This window comes from Mustela nivalis (assembly GCF_964662115.1).
Source record: "Mustela nivalis genome assembly, chromosome: 15".
In the NCBI taxonomy this organism is placed as follows: Eukaryota; Metazoa; Chordata; class Mammalia; order Carnivora; family Mustelidae; genus Mustela; species Mustela nivalis.
This window is the reverse complement of record NC_139034.1, coordinates 9,869,964-9,891,666: the sequence shown is the minus strand read 5'-3', so window position 1 is coordinate 9,891,666 and position 21,703 is coordinate 9,869,964. Positions and strand designations below refer to the sequence as shown.

General features: G+C 36.4%; 1 protein-coding gene across 5 annotated transcripts in view; it reads right to left on the bottom strand.

Moving 5' to 3' along the window:
• CDK8 (cyclin dependent kinase 8) overlaps positions 1–21,703 on the bottom strand; it is a 128,949-nt gene that overhangs the window by 16,260 nt on the left and 90,986 nt on the right. For 3 of the 5 annotated variants that reach the window (XM_082700206.1, XM_082700207.1, XM_082700208.1), the window contains exons 5-6: positions 4,205–4,262; positions 1,849–1,980 (exon numbers count right to left, since the gene is read on the bottom strand). In XM_082700206.1, coding sequence (XP_082556332.1) covers positions 1,849–1,980; positions 4,205–4,262 — 190 coding nt within the window. Of the gene's footprint in view, positions 1–1,848; positions 1,981–4,204; positions 4,263–11,332; positions 11,513–21,703 lie in introns of those variants that run through there. The other 2 variants (XM_082700209.1, XM_082700210.1) reach the window with 2 other exon arrangements.

Here is a 21,703-nt window from a genome sequence, read left to right as displayed (position 1 = left end):
GTCCATGCTAGCACCTGGGGATCCCCCTCTTAACGGTAGTTCTCTGCTAGATCACTCTGAAATCTGCCACTCAATCAGCTCTATGATCTAAGTGCACAAAGTTCCCAAGCACTTTTCTGTAAGCTGATTCTTAAATATGAAGAGATAATTGAGGGTCAACAAATAGTGGACGAACACTTGCCACATGGAAGGGAGAAACTGAGACATATAAATAAAAAGAGAGCCTATAAAGAAAACACCTAATTATTTCAGGAAAAAAGCAAATTACAAACAATTAAAAAGCACTGTTATCACCATCCTCACAGATAGTTGAGATGCTTTTTTCCCCCCATAAAATAATACAAAAAATTAATACAGAATAAGAAGGGGTTCTTAGAGAAAAAAAGACAAAGGCAGAAAAACATAATAAAAATGCTATCAAGTAGTCCAGTAATAGTCCAACATATGCCCACACTCAGTTTAGGAAAGACAGGCACAGAAGACAGAGGAAGAGATCAAAGACTAGTTTAAGAGTTTTCCACAGACATGGGTTGTACAATACAAATTTCAGACTGAATGTGCCTACCAAGTGGTCAGCACATTACTGTAAAGCAGAAGGATAAGAAATCCTATTTGTTTTCAAAAAGAAAAACCACCCAGGTAATCCACCAAGGAATGAGTACAAGACTGGCAGGAATCTTCATTAGCAACACTGATGCTACAAGCCAATGGAAGAGCATCATCAAATACTGAAGGAAAGTTATTTTGTACTTAGAATTTTAAACCTGGCCAAACTGCATGATATAGTAAGACACAGGCATTTTTGAGAAATACAAGAACGGGAAAATTTACCTCCAAGACACCTTTCCAAAGCAAGCTGAGAATATGCTATAGCAAAATAATAAAGCACAGAAGGAAATATGTCCAACTCAAAGGAATTAAAAAAAAAAAAAAAGGAAAAGAAAAGCCAGGATGAAAATCAGTCCAGAATACAGCATAGCATAGAAGACTTCTGGATGGAATCAACCAAGAAAAACAAAAGCAGGCTTAATGCTATTCTGGAGAACACAGCAAGTTAGGTAAACAGTAAAGACATATAACAATGGGAAAAAAAAAAGAAAAGCACATAAGAAAAGAACACGATGAAAAAATTCAATGAAATAAAATGAGGCACAATAAAGATGTCAGTAATGGAAAAGGTATGGAAAAAGGACTGTGGGAGTTGAGCACTGAATCTATTATAATATATGATCTGAGTATAAATTGTGGAAATTATGGTTTGTAAATAGAAAATAAATGTTGTAAACATCAACAAAGTAGTAATAATAATAATGACAAAAACAATATTTCTAACAGAGCTTATAAATTGGGAGGCTGAAGAAGTAAAAGAGCACTAATTTCCCAATTCTTAATAGTACGGAGGTAATCAACATAATCAAAAACTGAAAAGCAAATTATGATATCCTAAACCACTTTTTCCATAATTTTTCTCCTTAACTCCAAGGGGATCTTTTAGAAGTATTTCTTTTGGTGAAAAAAAAGAAACATTTGTCTGAAGTTTAATGGTTTAGAAATTTTACTGTGCTTATTTCTCTTCTCAAGTAAAATTTAAAATATATTTTTACTTAGAATGCATAGTATGATCCCATATATTTAAGAAGTTTTAAAATATCTATCAGAGAGAGATGTTTAGAATAATACATTCCTAATGCTCATAATGGTGTTTCTAAGTAGTGGAATTTTAGGACAGTTTTTGTTCTTATTTTTACAGTTTTCTGTATTATTTGGTTTAATACACAGAAATATATATATTTTACAATAACAAAACCACTTTTAAAATGCCATGGAATTTTAATTAGTTATACTCACCAATAGCTTTGGTATAATGTCTCGCTCCAAGAAGTAATTCTGGGGCTCGGTACCAGAATGTTACAACTACTGGATCCAAATCTGCTAAAGGCTTCAAAGGTGAATTAAATAATCGGGCAAAGCCCATATCAGCTGCAAATAAAGATAATAATAATGTTAAGTCAATATATTTTTACAAATTTAATTGATTAATTTTACCACTGTTAAGATAGGGAAAATGTGCTGAATTCTTCATCTGGGTTATAGATATGCTTGCTGCAAAGGTCAAGTGTGACCCTATACTCTCAGGCAGATTTCTTTCTGCCTGTCACACTACCACTGGGGACAGGGTTGTTAAACTTCATGTCCATTCTTTGTATTGGTTATAAGCACTGAGAAACTAGCTGAGTTATAGTAAGGCTTTCCATTATTTGCATCAATAAGCCTGGTAACTGGGATAATCATGACTATACAGTATGTTAATACCACTATCTCTCCCCCATTTATTTAGGTTGAATTTTATTAACTTAAAGAATCACAGTAATTTTTTTAAGCTGGAAAAGACCTTCTAAAAGGTCATATAGTTCAATCACCTCCTTTTTCAGGAGGAAAAAAGAAAAAATTTTCAAAAGAAGAAATTAAATGATTGACAAATGTCATAAAATCCTACCTCAGAACTGAAGTTGTGGCATTTGACATAGTTTAATATGTAGTGTAGTTATTCAGGCATGACTGTTTATCCTATTAAACTGTAATCTTAAAGGCAAAAACTGTCTTTTTTCATCTCTTTTAGTATCTATCTAGTGTCATTACACATAGCTTTTATCAAATATACATTGAATGAATGATCACCTGTTCATACCACCTACCAAAAATTTCAAGATTCATCCACCATTTATTTGGTTTTGCTTTCCTAATATACATTTTTAATGAAGGAGGCTCTCATCTACCCTTCTTAATTATGGAGGTTAAAAAAAAACCAACACAGAAATTTGGTAAAGAACTAAAACCATGACTCAGATTACTAAATACTGGCTTATAGGAGAACTAATATTTCTTCTTAAATGTGAATGCTTTAAGCCTTTAGTATCCCCCAAACCTGCTCACATCATATGCATTACATCATATGCATAATTCCAAACTAGATTATTTTGTTACATAAAATTTCTCCAAATCTTAGTAAAAAAAATATGTCTGTAACTACCGTTTGGCTGGGTCTTTTTTATTTTGCACACTTTCAACTTACATTTGAAGAACTTGATGCAACCAAATTGGGCTTTTTAAAACACAAGTTAGGACTTAGAAGGCATTTGGTGACCCTATAGAGTTAAGTACTGACAGGGTCTGGCTGTCAAAGGGAGTCAATGCCTAGGAGTACTCCGAGGTACATCAAATGTTTGTGATACTAAAAACCTTGTGAGGTTTGCATGATAAAAGAGTATTCTGAGGGTCTAATTAAAAGTGGAAAGTGAGATCTGGGGAATTTATAGGGGGGGATGGGGAAGAGGGGTTAGGAACATCTAGGTTTTTCTTTGTCGGTTAAATGGTACAAATTAGTTGATAATTTGCATTTATATTAAATGTTGCAATCAGAAAGTACTCTTTGCTTTTTTTATATACTCCCACAACCCTGCTGCCTTTAAATTAACATAATTTAGTTACAACACTTCTTCTACCCACACACAAAACAAACTAAATAAATGTGACAAAGACAACTTAGAAATGACAATGAAAAAAAAAAAAAAAAAACAACAGAATTTAAAAATTCAGTTTTATCCTTATAGGTACCAGACCAGAACTGGGTAAAAATTTTGCTCTGATATATAAGAAAACAGAGCTATTAAAAAACATGCCAAGGTAAAGAATGCTTGTTACTTTCTTTTCCCTTTAGGCAGAGGCCTTCTAGAACTTAAGGTTCTGTACCTCTCCAGCCTCCACGGTTTTCCTAGTTTGTAATTCCTAATGTTGAAAGGTCAACAGAGGCATATGTTCTGATCTCAACTGGATCAGGTGAACAGAACTGATGCTGTTAATTACTAGTTTGCTTTATGCCTTTGTGACTAAAGGTGAGGTTGGCTTCTAACATGGAAAGAAGCCACTCACTTCCACAGGCTATTTTTAATGAAGGCAAAGGTTTCTAAGAAACTTCCCTGGCTTATTTTATAATTAGAACACTTCAATCTCTAAAGATTGTCTGACACCTTTTAAGAGTGTGAAACATTTTTCACTTTTAATGTAAACTCTTTAGAAATGGCTTTGATCAAGAAGGAACTACATGAATATACCATATCATTACAGCAAAAGTTAGAAGTGATATTGCTGTCTGCAAAAGTTTTAAAAGAGTGCTACACTGTGACTTATCAAAAATAAAACATACCAATTTTTACTCTTCCTCGCTCAGGACCTTCACCCATAACTAAAATATTAGCAGGTTTCTGTGGAAACAAAATAGTGTTTTTTTTTTCAGTAGACAGTAGTGGTTTCTTTTAAATAGACATTATGCCAATATAACATATCCACCTTTACAAAATCTCATTTACTCAAAAATTAAATCAAACACAGGAAGTCACCAAAGAAACATTATGTGTATATATGCAAAGCAATGTGCAAACATTAGGAAGGCCCAAATACGACAGTGCTTTTCTCCAGGCAGAGCTAATAAAGCTATTCTTGGCTTATTTAGCCAAGTCTTTGTTCATTACTGTGGAGCATCTGACTGGAAGTTACAATGTTGTGGTTCCTTCCAACTCTTTCAATTGTAAAAAATGTCTTGCAACTTTAAGGGAAATGTATCTTCAAAGATGACTTAATTCTAAATAGCAAAGGAAGGAGCCACCGGATATCTTTTTTTTTTTTTTTTGAAATGCCAAAGTATGCACCTATGCTTTAACAAATAAATTTTAGAGAATCAGTTTACTAAAGTATTTTCTAAATGAGTTAGTGAAGAGGAATTTTTTATGACCTGAACAGTTCTGAGATTTTTATGCTTAAATAAAGAGAAGCTAAAACTTAAAGTGAGATTTTATAGAAGTAAAATTCCAAATAGTGTTAAAGTCTCTAAAAATATACAGGATTAACTATCATCTACAATCTGCTACAGTGGTATGTACAACATAGACATGTGAGATTTATGCCCTCACCAGCAAGAAGGAAGAAGAGAGGAAGAAGGAAGATAAGGGGGCTGGATGAACAGAGAGGAAAGGGTTGGGAGAGCAACCCCCAAACCTTTCTTACCCTACTAGGCTGTCTACTTGGTATTTAATTTTGCCAGCCTGCTAAATAACAGTGAAACTAGATTAGAATACCCTTCAAATACAGATCAAACAACCTTAAAATTAAGGATTTTAATGAAGGCTGTTTACAGTGCTAACTAGTTCACAAGCTTCCCTAACCACATCTGCTAATAGCCCCCATGCTCTTACTGACAAAATAAAACTTAATATATTTACAGTATATTATTCTCTACGTTACTATCTACGATCTGCTACTACATATCAAAAAAATTTTTTATCCCTAGCCAAAAGAAAAAAGAATTGCTGAAATGGTGCCATACACATATCAGAGGTTACAAGTTCTACATTTTTAAGAAACTAGGCACCAGAGAGATTAAATGACTTGCCCTGTAAGCATAATCTACAAGACTGGGCAGCAGCAGCAGAATTTACCCCATGGCTTAAGTGTAGTGCTCACTTCCTAATATATCATCTTGGAAAGTAACTTTATGTAGCAAGTTTTTCAATTAATGTATACTACCATAATAAAAATAATAATAGTTTCATTCAAGAAAATATTTTCAGAACCCTTATCATTCACACACATACACACTCCTGACCCCTGGAAGAACAGACCGGCGAAGTAGCTGAAGTACATAACACTATTCCCCATTCACTACCTGCAAGTGCTGCCTAACAAAGTAAAACTGCTTTCATGCACTGTGCTAACCCATCACTGGGTTTAGACTCTGCAGAGACTCTCAGAGCTCAGCCTACTTCAAAATGAAATCAGATCTCTGAAACTAGCATAATATATTGAAGGCAGAGGAGGGTTTCCAAGAGGAATCAGGCAGCATTTCTATCTCGCTGAGGAGTAAGGCTTGCTCTCAACTACCAGCGTGGGCTCAGGAAGAGACGTCCATGTCTGTGATAGAACTCTTCTTATGGACCACTGGGGAAGAACTCCCTAAACATCTCTTGAACACATTCCCTATTCTTTAAGCCCATTATGATTCTTTTTCCATCCAATCCATCTCTGTAGTGTTGCCAGGGTAACCTTTCTGAAAGACAAAGCTGATCATATCACTCCTTTGCTTAAAATCTTCCATAGTAGTATCATGGAAAATTCTTGTTAAGACTGGGTGAAAACAGAACACAAAATGATATACAGACTGCGATTACAAACAGGTTAAAAAAAAAAAAGTACAATCGGTAAAGACTAGAAGAACAAAGAGTTAGTGACAGTGGTACGGATGAACCTTTTCAAAGGTGTCTTTGAATGCTTTTGCTATGCTTTATTATTAGGCATATGTAGAGAAATATTATTTCTACTTTAGTCTCTCATCACCTATGAATAAGATCCAACGTCCTTATGAGGGGATGCAAGGCACCTGCAAGCTCATTCCCATCAATCTATCCTGCCTCACCAGCCACTGTTCCCGGGGCTCCTGCCATACTGGGTTTCAGTATCCTATGACACTTTCAAATCTGTTATCCCATTATTACTGCCCCAAAGACCCTTCCTCTGTTATTTGGCAAAACCAAGAACCTTTCACAACCCATTGGTCCTCCACCATGTCCCAAACCCCATTCCCTTCTCCAGAGGTGCAAAGTGATTAACTGGTTTGCTGTGATGGACTTTTCCAGACTTTAAGTGCTCAATCCTAAAATATTATCTCTGTATCTGGCAAGTGCAGAGCACAACATTGACATCTCTCTCCTCCTTTTATTTTACATGAAGTAGAAAAATCTCCTTTTTTCTTTCTTACTCATTCAGCAACTGGGCCCATATCTTAGAAAGTAAGGGTAAGTGGTACTGGTCTACCTGCTATGGGGTAATGAGAGAGAAACTCCCTCTCTTGTTTGTTTTGTTCGAGACATAACAGACTGTCAAGTTCTAAACCAGGGTTTTAGCACTGGTTGGGGGAATAAACAGTTTCTCTGTCAAAGATTTGGGGACAAAGCTCTAGTTAATAGTTAAAAATTGCTCTTCTAGGCAACTTGCTGCCTATTGTATGATCTGAAGCAGGTCTTGGGGCTAAAGGCCATTACCAACACTACTTTTATAAGTTAACTTAAAATTAATTCGGTTTGGGCATGCCATATAGTCAAAAACAAGAACGGTGCTGCGTTGTTTCAGTACACTACTTATGAATGATGGGTCCCTCCTCATGTTATTTTTATGATGGCATTCTATATGCCTCAATATGTGATATTCTGATTTTAGTAGAGAAATCTAACACTAGATTTATTTTATGGATGCAATCTAATGGAAGTTTCAAAAGAAAAAGGTGGAAAGGCTCTAACGATCATGAATACTCTTTTGTCTCGTTGCTTAACCAGTATTAACTAAAGAAGGCTTCAAAGACTTAGTAATTTTTGTTTTAGTATTTAAGGCCATGCTGAAACAATATTTTCCAAAAAAGCTCATTTCTTTTCTTTCTTCTTTGTCTGGTAGAGCCAAAACTTCCATTTTTTAATGACAATACACGAATCAAGTGGTAATAACCATAACTATGGTAAACGGTCTGTGATATTTTATATGCTATCCAAGATAATCACTTTGAAAGAACATATAAAAGTTTACATTTTAATGAGGCATACACTCCACTAACCATATTTCTGCTTATGGAGATCAGAGGTCCAACATGATTAGAAGCAGTATTACATCATAGCAACATCTTCAAATACGGCTATGCTATGCAGACATGATTATAGAACACCTTTCACTGCCTGCTGAACGATGAAATAAATCAATGACACACTTGTTTGAAGTATACTTGTTGTTTGAAACTATGATACCCTTCTCTTACTGCTGTTTTATTTCTCCTGGGGCGGGGGTTGGGGGGAATGTGTTTGTAATTAAAAGAACACATCCTTGTTTTATATTACAGGCTCATGGCTTTTTTTGCTTTCTATTGTTATGCTCCCCCCAAAATTCACTGGTATTTCCTAAAGCAAGATGTTTGTATTGCAGAGAAAACCATTCATGTAGAGGCTTTCTGTCCTCTAGAATTTGCCATGCTGTGGAACAGGACACTGATGCTTTTGGTATATAGCAGAAATGGCGAACTGGTTTCATTTGAGGGGTCAATCCTGATTAAAAAAAAAAAAAAAAAAAAAGGTAAGGACTATAGAAAGCTCTGTCTTGAGAAAGACAGGATTTGGGCTGACTAGGAAACCACCATTATTAATCAGAGGCATCTGACATATGTACAGATGTGAATGATGGCTCATCTGTCCAGGTAACTGCCAAGACCTTTTTACTCCAGGGGTGAAAATGGGGCCTTCATATGGGCACTAGTCAAGGCAAAATGGAGACCTTGAGGCAACATGAAAATTTCATTCTTGATAGATCTATGGGAAAAAATAGCAATCCATAAGGAACCACTATTAGGGGTGCCCCCACTCAGTTAAGTGTCTGCCTTCAGCTCAGGTCATAATCCTAGGGTCCTGGGATCGGACTCCACACCGGGCTCCCCGCTCAGTGGGGAGCCTACTTCTCCCTCTAACTCTGCTCCTCTGCTCCTGCTCTATCTCAAACAAATAAATAAAATCTTAAAATATAGATGCAGTAATTTACAAAATTGTTTTAATGAAATCTTCTAAGGAGTTGGGTTAGAAATTTGGAAATCCAGGGGTGCCTGGGTGGCTCAGTGGTTTATAGCCTCTGCTTTTGGCTCAGGTATGGTCCCGGGGTCCTGGGATCAAGCCCTGCATTGGGCTCTCTGAGCCTGACTCCCCCTCTTTCTCTGCCTGCCTCTCTGCCTACTTGTGATCTCTGCCAAATAAATAAATAAAATCTTGGGGGAAAAAAAAAGGAATTTGGAAATCCAATGAATGAGATCTGGAAGATGTCTTTACATTACAGTTTTCAGTTTTTCTTCCGAGCTATGAATTACATTTTTTACCTCTAATAATGAATTTTACCCAACTGCTGCTGAATGAACACCTTTAAGCTAAAGGAGAAATTACCAACTTTTATTCTAGGAAAGTTGTTTTTAGCTCTTTGTATAGATCTAAAAAAATGCATAATTTCTTAACAAATTCTGCTTCATGATTAGAAAGTAAATGCCACTTGTAACATGGAACTCCATCCCCTACAGTCAACAGTTCAAGTACTATACATTTACCCCTGTATATACTGAATTAAGAGGCACTGAAGCCTAGAGACCAACAAAGCAACAAGTCAACAGTTGCTGCCTCCAGAGAGGTCAGTCAGGTTAAACTAACGGGTGGGGTAAATTCAGGCAAGGAAAAACTTGGCAGAGGAGATGATCCCCAACCTGCCTGAAATGTGAAATCTCAGGAGCTGGTCTAGAAGATAAACAAGAGACAGTGCCTCAAGAATTCACTGTCATCTTTTACTAAACCTCCGTAGGAGTCTGTACCTCTCAAGGGATGGAGGCTGTGCTCACTGGAGTATCAAAACACATGGGATGCTGACTCATCTTTCACTTACCTAAGAACTCCTCTTTTCTAGGGAGAATAGGAATTAGGTTCTCACAGTCAATGCAAATCGAGGTATTTTATGAGACAAGCATTTAACTACATGACAGTAATCGTTAATAATAGATGACAATTCCTTTCAATAAGCCCCTCCCACTTTCCTCCAGTCCAGACTACTAGCTCTACTTCTTGCTTTCATCTTGTATCTCCTAGGTAAACAAAATCACATAAAATACCACATGGTGAATATCATCATCAAAAATGTTTTGAATAATAAACATGATCCACATTATTAGTTTAAAACTGGTATCTTTTAAAACTACAAATGTTGAGTTTTTAAAATTAAAAATAATTCTTAACCTGCCCACTTAAGGCAGTTGGGATATAAAATACCAGTTTAAGTGCAATAAGATCAATCTGGAATATAATCTCCTATTTTCACTGAAACAAAGGTCATTTTCTTACTGTCATAGAGTACCAGAGGCAATATTCATTTCATTAACAATGAGACATGGGTGCACAGAACAGAAACATGGCAACAGAAATAAACTTTTAAATTTACAGGTACAACTATATCTTATTTATTCCTAAGAATGAGTGTGCACATATTAATATATATGTGTATATTTTCTTGTAGATGGAAATGTATTTTCCAAGTTAGATTTGCTTAATTGTATTTTTGTAAAGCTGTAAGATGTGTTATAACACAGTTCCAGCAAAGAATCTAATAAAGTACCCAATAAGCAAAAAAAAGTACCTTTAAGACTAGAAAACTGAGTAACAATAAAGAGATCAAAGGCATCTTAGGTAGGGGTATTAAGAGGCAGAGAAAGAATATCAAAAGTCTTTTAGTTTTCAAAACAGTTCCAGTTAACCAAATTTTACAAAAAAAAAAAAAAAAGCATAGTTTATATTCATATCTGAAAATCACTCTAATTCCAAACACTATTCTAAATAATATTAATTTATATAATTGTTGGTATAACAGTGATCAGTGGGTAGTATTGCTTTGTGCTCTATCTTCCCAAGTTATTATCTTCTGGACACATCTGCATGTTTGTACATTACTTTTGCTAATTACATCGTATTTCTCTATTAATAGAAAGCTGGCTGTATTTCCCCCACACCCCCACTTCTGACACCAACCCTGATGATGCTCCCACTGACAATGTTTGTATAAATTATACTTGCCTCCCCACTATCCCCTGAAAACCCTGACACATTCAATAGGTAATTTCCTTGGGATGGAATTTCCAAAGTAGAATTATCAGACCAAATATCAATAGCTCTCTTGTCCTAAAATTAAGTTTGGTTTGCTTAAGTTTCAAAGGTGGATACGTGCTCAATGGACATAACTTGGAAAATGAAGACATGAACAATGTGCTTGATAATAGATAACTTTTATATCTATAATCTTTAAACTAATAGATGGACCACTATAAACATTTCAGGTTACCTTTCATTTGTTTCCTCTTTATAAAACTAAAAAATGGTATCATACAACTATATTGTTTATAACCTTTCCTCACCAGTATATCATGAAGATTATTTTTAATTTGGAAATTACTTTTCTGATGTAAACCTTAGGAATCCTATGGATTCATCAAAATTTTAGAGCAATCACCTCCTATTAATTGTTTAGGTTGTTCCTAGTTCCTTAATTAAAGAAAAATGATACTATAACAAACATTTCTGAAAGTGCCTGAGAAATTCCAAGAAAGTCAAATTGTTGGGCAAATGTTATAAACATTTTTAGGGTTTTTTGATACACATTAACAGATTTGACCCTTGAAACAGGTTAAAGTATCAATTTTATAAATTCAAAAACCTTTTATAAAAAATACCATTAAGTATGATAAAACCGGGTGGCTCAGTTGGTTAGGCGGCTGCCTTCGGCTTAGGTCATGATGCCGGAGTCCTGGGGTCGAGTCCTACGTCAGGCTCCTTGCTCAGCAGGAAGCCTGCTTCTCCTTCTGCCTCTGCCTGCCTCTGCTCACTCTCTCTGACAAATGAATAAATAAAATCTTAAAAGAAAAAAAGTATCATAAAACCAATCTGGAAAACGATGTATATATGCAATGTATATAAAATTTTCTAATTTTTATTAGCTTCAATGATTATATAATAGTAACTTAAAACTCTGAGTATCTTTCACTGATAATCATGTTCTGATTTGTTCTGTACATTTGTTTAATTGAGGAGGCTTAGATGATTAATTTACATAGTCACCTCAATTCTCTATATTCTTTAAAGATATATTATTTTTGTCATTTTTCTAATGTGTTAATTTCCTCTTTCTAAAAACTTTACATTTTATACTCTCTAAGGGTATTTTTACTAGTGTTTTTACATTTCACCTTGTCTACTGTATCTTTAGTAATAGTTGGGAATTTACTTAGTTGGAAATTTATCTCCAGCTAAAGCTAGAATAAATATCCCAATTTTTAAAAATACATTTTGCTACTAAGATCCATGTGGGTTTCAGTGTAATTTTAAGAAATAAAATTTTATTAGAGACAAGAAAAAAATTTTATTAGAGACAAGAAAATACTTCTCCCTAAGGATACTAAAGAGTGATGCTCTTCTTTACTGTAAATAACTTATAATTACATAGTAAGTTCTTATAATAGTGTGAGTGTATTCATTCGATTTTTGTTAATCTCTGTGTCTTAAATGGCATATTTTTTCAATTGATGATGTCTAAAAGTTAAGATAATTCTTTTATTTCTAGCTTTATTTTATTGTGTTCTGAAATGCAGAATGTGTGACTTTGTGAGGTCTTACCATGAATCTAATCTCTAGTACACACTGAACTTTTGTAGTATAATTCTGTGAGTGAATGTTTATTGAAAAAATACATTCTTGGGAGGGGTGAAGGTGGCGGAGAAGTAGCAGGCTGAGACTACTACAGCTAGCAGGGGATCGGCTAGATAGCTTATCTAAAGATCGCAAACACCTGCAAATCCATCGCCAGATGGAAGAGAAGAAGAACAGCAATTCTGGAAACAGAAAAACAACCACTTTCTGAAAGGTAGGACTGGCGGAGACATGAATCCAAAGCAACGGGAAGATAGACCTCGGGAGGAGGGGCCGGCTCCCGGCAAGCGGCCAAGCAGCGGAGCAACGGAGCACAAAATAAAAGTCTGTTCTGCTGAGGGACATCGCTCCAGAGGCTAAACCAGGGTGAAGCCCATACAGGGTCAATGTGGCCTCAGGTTCCGCAGGGTCACAGAAGAATCGGGGGTGTCTGAGTGTCGCAGAGCTTGCGGGTATTGGAACGAGAAGGCCGGCTACAGAGACAGAGCCAACAGTAAGCTCACAGCTCGGGGTTACCTTGAACCGGTCGCAGGCTCGGTGAGCTCGGAGCGCGGCCCGAGGTCAGGCAGACGGGAGTTACTCGGTGCTATTCTCTGAGGGCACACCGAGGAGTGGGGACCTGGGTTCTCGGCTCCTCAAGGCCAGAGACCAGGAGGCCGCCATTTCTATTCCCGTCCTCCGGAACTCTATGGAAAGCAGTCAGAGAACAAAAACTCCTGAAAGAAAACCCGAGCGGATTACTCAGCCCAGCCCCTGGTAAGGGCAGCGCAATTCCGCCTGGGACAAAGACACTTGAGAATCACTACCACAGGCCCCTCCCCCAGAAGATCAACAAGAAATCCAGCCAAGACCAAGTTCACCTACCAAGGAGTGCAGTTTCAATACCAAGGAGAGCAGCAGAATTCCAGAGGAGGAGAAAGCAAAGCAAAGAACTCATGCCTTTCTCCCTGTGCTTTTTAGTCTTGCAGTTAATTTTTTCTTTTTCATTTTTTATCTCTTCTTCTGCTAAAAGTTTTTTTTAACTTTTACCTTTTCCTTTTTTAACATTTTTTAACTAGTTTATCTAATATATATATTTTTTCTTTTTTATACTTTTCTTTATTCGTTTTCTTTTTTTAATTCTTTTCTTTTTTTTCCCCCATTTTCTATCTTTCTTCCTGAATCTCTTTTTATCCCCTTTCTCCAGCCTCACGACTTGGGATCTCTTCTGATTTGGTTAAAGCATATTTTCCTGGGCTTGTTGCCACCCTTTTAGTATTTTAATTGCTCCTTCATATACTCTTATCTGGACAAAATGACAGGGCAGAAAAATTCACCACAAAAAAAAGAACAAGAGGCAGTACCGAAGGCTAGGGACCTAATCAATACAGACATTGGTAATATGTCAGATCTAGAGTTCATAATGACAATTCTCAGGGTACTAGCCAGGCTCGAAAAAGGCATGGAAGATATTAGAGAAACCCTCTCGGGAGATATAAAAGCCCTTTCTGGAGAAATAAAAGAACTAAAATCGAACCAAGTTGAAATCAAAAAAGCTATTAATGAGGTGCAATAAAAAATGGAGGCTCTCACTGCTAGGATAAACGAGGCAGAAGAAAGAAGAAAGAATTAGTGATATAAAAGACCAAATGACAGAGAATAAAGAAGCTGAGCAAAAGAGGGACAAACAGCTACTGGACCACAAAGGGAGAATTCGAGAAATAAGTGATACCATAAGACAAAACAACATTAGAATAATTGGGATTCCAGAAGAAGAAGAAAGAGAGAGGGGAGCAGAAGGTATACTGGAGAGAATTATTGGGGAGAATTTCCCCAATATGGCATAGGGAGCAGGCATCAAAATTCAGCAGGTTGAGAGAATGCCCCTCAAAATCAATAAGAATAGGCCCACACCCCGATACCTAATACTAAAATTTACAAGCCTTAGTGACAAAGAGAAAATACTGAAAGCAGCCCGGGAAAAAAAGTCTGTAAGATACAATGGTAAAAATATTAGATTGGCAGCAGACTTATCCACAGAGACGTGGCAGGCCAGAAAGAGCTGGCATGATATATTCAGAGCACTAAACGAGAAAAACATGCAGCCAAGAATACTATATCCAGCTAGGCTATCATTGAAAATAGAAGGAGAGATTAAAAGCTTCCAGAACAAACAAAAACTGAAAGAATTTACAAACACCAAATCAGCTCTACAGGAAATATTGAAAGGGGTCCTCTAAGCAAAGAGAGAGACTACAAGTGGTAGATCAGAAAGGCACAGAGACCATATACAGTAACAGTCACCTTACAGGCAATACAATGGCACTAAATTCATATCTCTCAATAGTTACCCTGAATGTAAATGGGCTAAATGCCCCAATCAAAAAACACAGGGTATCAGAATGGATAAAAAAACAAAACCCATCTATATGTAGCCTATAAGATACTCATTTTAAGCCCGAAGACACCTCCAGATTTAAAGTGAGCGGGTGGAAAAGAATTTACCATGCTAATGGACATCAGAAGAAAGAAGGAGTGGCAATCCTTATATCAGATCAATTAGATTTTAAGCCAAAGACTACAATAAGAGATGGGGAATGACACTATATCATACTCAAAGGATCTGTCCAGCAAGATGGACAGATCATCATTTTAAATACCTATGCCCCCAACGTGGGAGCAGCCAACTATATAAACCAATTAATAACAAAATCAAAGAAACACATCAACAATAATACAATAATATTAGGGGACTTTAACACTCCCCTCACTGAAATGGACAGATCATCCAAGCAAAAGATCAACAAGGAAATAAAGGCCTTAAACTACACACTGGACCAGTAGGACATCACAGATATATTCAGAACATTTCACCCCAAAAACACAGAATACACATTCTTCTCTAGTGCATGCGGAACATTCTCCAGGATAGATCACATCCTCTGTCCTAAATCAGGTCTCAACCGGTATCAAAAGATTGGGATCATTCCTTGCCTATGTTCAGACCACAGTGCTCTAAAGCTAGAACTCAACCACAAGAGGAAGTTTGGAAAGAACCCAAATACTTGGGAGACTAAACAGCATCCTTCTAAAGAATGAATGGGTCAACCGGGAAATTAAAGAAGAATTGAAAAAAATCATGGAAACAAATGATAATGAAAATACAATGGTTCAAAATCTGTGGGACACAACAAAGGCAGTCCTGAGAGGAAAATATATAGCGGTACAGGCCTTTCTCAATAAACATGAAAGGTCTCAGGTACACAACCTAACCCTACACCTAAAGGAGCTGGAGAAAGAACAAGAAAGAAATCCTAAGCCCAGCAGGAGAAGAGAAATCATAAAGATCAGAGCAGAAATCAATGAAATAGAAACCAAAAAAGCAATAGAACAAATCAACAAAACTAGGAGCTGGTTCTTTGAAAGAATTAATAAGATTGATAAACCCCTGGCCAGACTTATCCAAAAGAAAAGAGAAAGGACCCAAATAAATAAAATCATGAATGAAAGAGGAGAGATCACAACTAACACCAAAAAAATACAAACTATTATAAGAACATACTATGAGCGGGGCGCCTGAGTGGCGCAGTGGGTTAAAGCCTCTGCCTTCGGCTCAGGTCATGATTCCATGGTTCTGGGATCGAGCCCCACATCGGGCTCTCTGCTCAGCAGGGAGCCTGCTACCGTTCCTCTCTCTCTCTACCTGCCGCTCTGCCTTCTTGTGATCTCTGTCTCTCAAATAAATAAAATCTTTAAAAAAAAAAAAAACATACTATGAGTAACTGTACACCAACAAATTTGACAATCTGGAAGAAAGGGATGCATTCCTAGAAACATATAAACTACCACAACTGAACCAGAAGAAATAGAAAGCCTGAACAGACCCATAACCAGTAAGGAGATTGGGTCATTAAAAATCTCCAAACAAACAAAAGCCCAGGGCCAGACGGCTTCCCGGGGGAATTCTACCAAACATTTAAAGAACTAATTCCTATTCTCCTGAAACTGTTCCAAAAAACAGAAATGGAAGGAAAACTTCCAAACTCATTTTATGAGGCCAGCATCACCTTGATCCCAAAACCAGACAAGGATTCCATCGAAAAAGAGAGCTATAGACCAATATCCTTGATGAACACAGATGCGAAAATTCTCACCCAAATACTATCCAATAGGATTCAACAGTACATTAAAAGGATTATTCACCACAACCAAGTGGGATTTATTCCAGGGCTGCAAGGTTGGTTCAACATCTGCAAATCAGTCAATGTGATACAACACATTAATAAAAGAAAGAAAACCATATGATACTGTCAATAGATGCTGAAAAAGCATTTGACAAAGTGCAGCATCCCTTCCTGATCAAAACTCTTCAAAGTGTAAAGATAGAGGGCACATACCTCAATATTACCAAAGCCATCTATGAAAAACCCACCGCAAATATCATTCTCAATGGAAAAAAAAACTGAAAGCTTTTCCGCTAAGGTCAAAAACACGGCAGGGATGTCCATTATCACCACTGCTATTCAACATAGTACTAGAAGTCCTATACTCAGCAATCAGACAACAAAAGGAAATTAAAGGCATCCAAATCGGCAAAGAAGAAGTCAAACTATCACTCTTCGCAGATGATATACTATATGTGGAAAACCCAAAAGACTCCACTCCAAAACTGCTAGAACTTGTACAGGAATTCAGGAAAGTGTCAGGATATAAAGTCAATGCACAGAAATCAGTTGCATTTCTCTACACCAACAACAAGACAGAAGAAAGAGAAATCAAGGAGTCAATCCCATTTACAATTGCACCCAAAACCATAAGATACCTAGGAATAAACCTAACCAAAGAGGCTAAGAATCTAGTCTCAGAAAACTATAAAGTACTCATGAAAGAAATTGAGGAAGACACAAAGAAATGGGAAAATGTTCCATGCTCCTGGATTGGAAGAATAAATATTGTGAAAATGTCTATGCTACCTAAAACAATCTACACATTTAATGCAATTCCTATCAAAGTACCACCCATCTTTTTCAAGGAAATAGAACAAATAATCCTAAAATTTATATGGAACCAGAAAAGACCTCGAATAGCCAAAGGGATATTGAAAAAGAAAGCCAACGTTGGTGGCATCACAATTCCGGACTTCAAGCTCTATTACAAAGCTGTCATCATCAAGACAGTATGGTACTGGCACAAAAACAGACACATAGATCAATGGAACAGTATAGAGAGCCCAGAAATAGACCCTCAACTCTATGGTCAACTAATCTTCGACAAAGCAGGAAAGAATGTCCAATGGAAAAAAGACCGGCTCTTCAATAAATGGTGTTGGGAAAATTGGACAGCCACATGCAGAAAAATGAAATTGGACCATTTCCTTACACCACACAGAAAAATAGACTCCAAATGGATGAAGGACCTCAATGTGAGAAAGGAATCCATCAAAATCCTTGAGTAGAACACAGGCAGCAACCTATTCGACCTCAGCCGCAGCAACATCTTCCTAGGAACATCGCCAAAGGCAAAGGAAGCAAGGGCAAAAATGAACTATTGGGATTTTATCAAGATCAAAAGCTTTTGCACAGCAAAGGAAACAGTTAACAAATCCAAAAGACAACTGACAGAATGGGAGAAGATATTTGCAAATGACATATCAGATAAAGGACTAGTGTCCAAAATCTATAAAGAACTTAGCAAACTCAACACCCAAAGAACAAATAATCCAATCAAGAAATGGGCAGAGGACATGAACAGACATTTCTGCAAAGAAGACATCCAGATGGCCAACAGACACATGAAAAAGTGCTCCATATCACTCGGCATCAGGGAAATACAAATCAAAACCACAATGAGATATCACCTCACACCAGTCAGAATGGCTAAAATCAACAAGTCAGGAAATGACAGATGCTGGTGAGGATGCGGAGAAAGGGGAACCCTCCTACACTGTTGGTGGGAATGCAAGCTGGTGCAGCCACTCTGGAAAACAGCATGGAGGTTCCTCAAAATGTTGAAAATAGAACTGCCCTATGACCCAGCAATTGCACTACTGGGTATTTACCCTAAAGATACAAACGTAGTGATCTGAAGGGGCACGTGCACCCGAAAGCTTATAGCAGCAATGTCCACAATAGCCAAACTATGGAAAGAACCTAGTTGTCCATCAACAGATGAATGGATCAAGAAGATGTGGTATATATACACAATGGAATACTATGCAGCCATCAAAAGAAATGAAATCTTGCCATTTGCGACGATGTGGATGGAACTAGAGCGTATCATGCGTAGTGAAATAAGTCAAGTGGAGAAAGACAACTATCATATGATCTCCCTGATATGAGGAAGTGGTGATGCAGCATGGGGGCTTAAGTGGGTAGGAGAAGAATAAATGAAACAAGATGGGATTGGGAGGGAGACAAACCATAAGTGACTCTTAATCTCAAAAACCAAACTGAGGGTTGCTGGGGAATAAGGGGGTTCGGAGAAGGGGGGTGGGTTTATTATGGACATTGGGGAGGGTATGTGCTTTGGTGAGTGCTGTGAAGTGTGTAAACCTGGCGATTCACAGACCTGTACCTCTGGGGATAAAAATATATGTTTATAAAAAATAAAAAATTATTTTAAAAAAATACATTCTTGGGGCACCTGTGTGGCTCAGTGGGTTAAGCCTCTTCCTTCCCCGCCTGCCCTTCTGCCTATTGTGATTTGTCAAATAAATAAAGTCTTTTAATAAATAAAATAAAAATACATTCTTTTAGAAAGTTTTAAATGCCAAGCAACTATATTACATCACATTGCTTTATTCTACAATTTTTGTTTCTTTATTTAAAAATTTTTCTCATAATCTGAGAGAAAAATGGCAAGGTATACAATTATATATATTTTTAAAAGATTTTATTTATTTGACAGAAATCAAAAGCAGAGGCAGGCAGAGAGAAAGAGAGAGAGAAGGAAGCAGGCTCCCTGCTGAGTAGAGAGCCCAATGTGGGGCTTGATCCCAGGAACCCGGGATCATGGCCCGAGCCGAAGGCAGAGGCTTTAACCCACTGAGCCACCCAGGCGCACCTACAATTATATATTTCTACTTGTTTTGGTACAAACCACAAATTCTTGCTGTATAGCAAAGAATCATTAATTATTCATTAATCATTCTGCTATTGTAAAATGTCTTTCAATCTTCTGAAATAAAAAATACTTTATCTGATACTATAATTTTGTTCTCTATTTGAAAAGATACAGACTTGAGACCAATGGTTCTCAACTATTTTCCTCCCGTAAACATCTGAGGAATATGATATGTTTCTTTAGAAAATGAAGAAGTGGTTAAGAATAAGGCTGAAAACACTCAGGGGTGGCACCAGCTATTAAGTTGTGTGACTTTAATCTCCATTTCATCATTTATAAAATACAAATAAAAATGACAACCAAGTGTCGCTGCAGATATTAAATGTGATGAATGCTCATAAAAGGATTACAGAAAGATACTTGATATGTAAGATCCTAAATATATTATAATGGTAATTATGATTATCATTAGCTAGCACTATAATCTGTTAATGATTCACTGCTGTAGTCATTCTTACGTAAATGCTTCCTGGGGGGGATGGGGGCCCATGCTTAAGTGGACCGTGCCCCTAAGATGATTTTTCTATATTGCCCTGTGAGACACTCCTAGTGGCTTTTGATCACCTTCTAGCTTTTAGTCATTTATACCTTTTAGAGATTAAAAAAACTGCCTAATCTTAGCATTAGCTGTTTAAAAAAAAGTAATAAAAATATACATTCTTGTAGAAAGTTAAAAATATATGAATATAGAACGTAAAATTTACCTAAAATCTCATCTCACAGAGTTAAACCATTACAAACATCTTGATGGATAAAATTCTAGTTATCTCTAAATCTGTATTATTTAAATTTAATACAAATGTCTTATAAAGGCTCTTTTGCTTTAAAAGAGCTGCCCCTATAATAACTATTTAGGTTATTTCTGTACCAGAACACTGTTAAATCAGTAGTGACAGAAGGTCAGAAGGTTAATGGCTGTTGATTTTATATATATACTTTTCATGCTTGGAAGTTTCCTTCTTTTATTTTTAACAGGAATTTCAATCAGAAATGAATATTAAATTTTGTCAAATAATACTGCACATTGAATTTTGCTAAAGTTTTACATTTACAACTACTGAGATAACCACAGTGTTATTATTCTCTTAGCACCAGTAATATTGTGAAGCCTGTTAATTGGCTTCCAAATACTAAATCATGCATTCTTAAAATGAGCTTTATTTACTTAGAGCACAGTATTCTTTCAGTTGTCACTCTGGATCTTTTTTGTTAACATTTTTACTTAAGAAATATGCACAAATATTTACATGTGACACTGGTCCAGGCCTGTGTACATTATCTTCACCAGCTTTGTGTGACTGTTATGTTTTCGTCCTACAAAGTTACTAAGGAAACTTTCTTTTGCTCTAGTATAGTTTATACAGTGTAGTATTAGCTGTTGCTTGAGGGGTGAAGCAACTATGAAACCATTTGCTATTGCTACATATTGTGGAGGAAGACCTGTGACAAATGTCTTCATTTCTTCCATAGTTACTGGTCTCTTGAGTTTTTCTACCTCTTCCAGGGCAATTATGGTAATTTTTATTTATTTTAAAATGCTTCTTTATTCTTGGGTTTTATAGAACACCAGAATAGTTCATCAACCACTAAAAAATTTTAAATTGTAGTAAAAAATCATCCATTCCCACTTCAGTGCACCAGAAGCGGAATTTCACAGATGACTTTTACCGACCTTTCAAGAATAATTTCTATATTGTACACGCTATTTAAGAGACTAAAATCATTTTCTGAAGCTGATGATCACAAAAATCAAACAAAACAAAGTATACAAACAGATGATGACTGACCAAAGTCACTTGTCAATAAAGATGAAATAAAATATTAGAAGGGAATCCAATAATGACTGAAAAAAAAAGTCAAGACCAAGTAGAGTTGCTCCCATGAATGCAAAGATGGTTCAACTTCAAAAACAAAACAAAACCTTATAAATGTAAGTTTCAACATTAACAGATTAAAGGAAATAGCAATATGACCATCTCAAAAGATGCAAAACAAGCACTAAATAAAACACACTTTTGGTGTAGGAACAAACAACTTAACTAGATATAGAAGTAAACCTCTTTAACCTAATAAAAGGTATTTTTACCAAAACTCCAGAACAAATATCATATTTAATGGGGAAACTTGAGTTTTCATTAAAGACAGAAAAAAACTGTCGCCTCAATCACTTGCCACTGCACTAGTAAACAGGTCCTTGCCATTTATCATTACCACTTAACAAGGGAAAAAATGCATTTCATACACTCCAATTTTTACTTTCCTTTAAAATTCTGTAATTCTGTAACTGGGTTCTATCT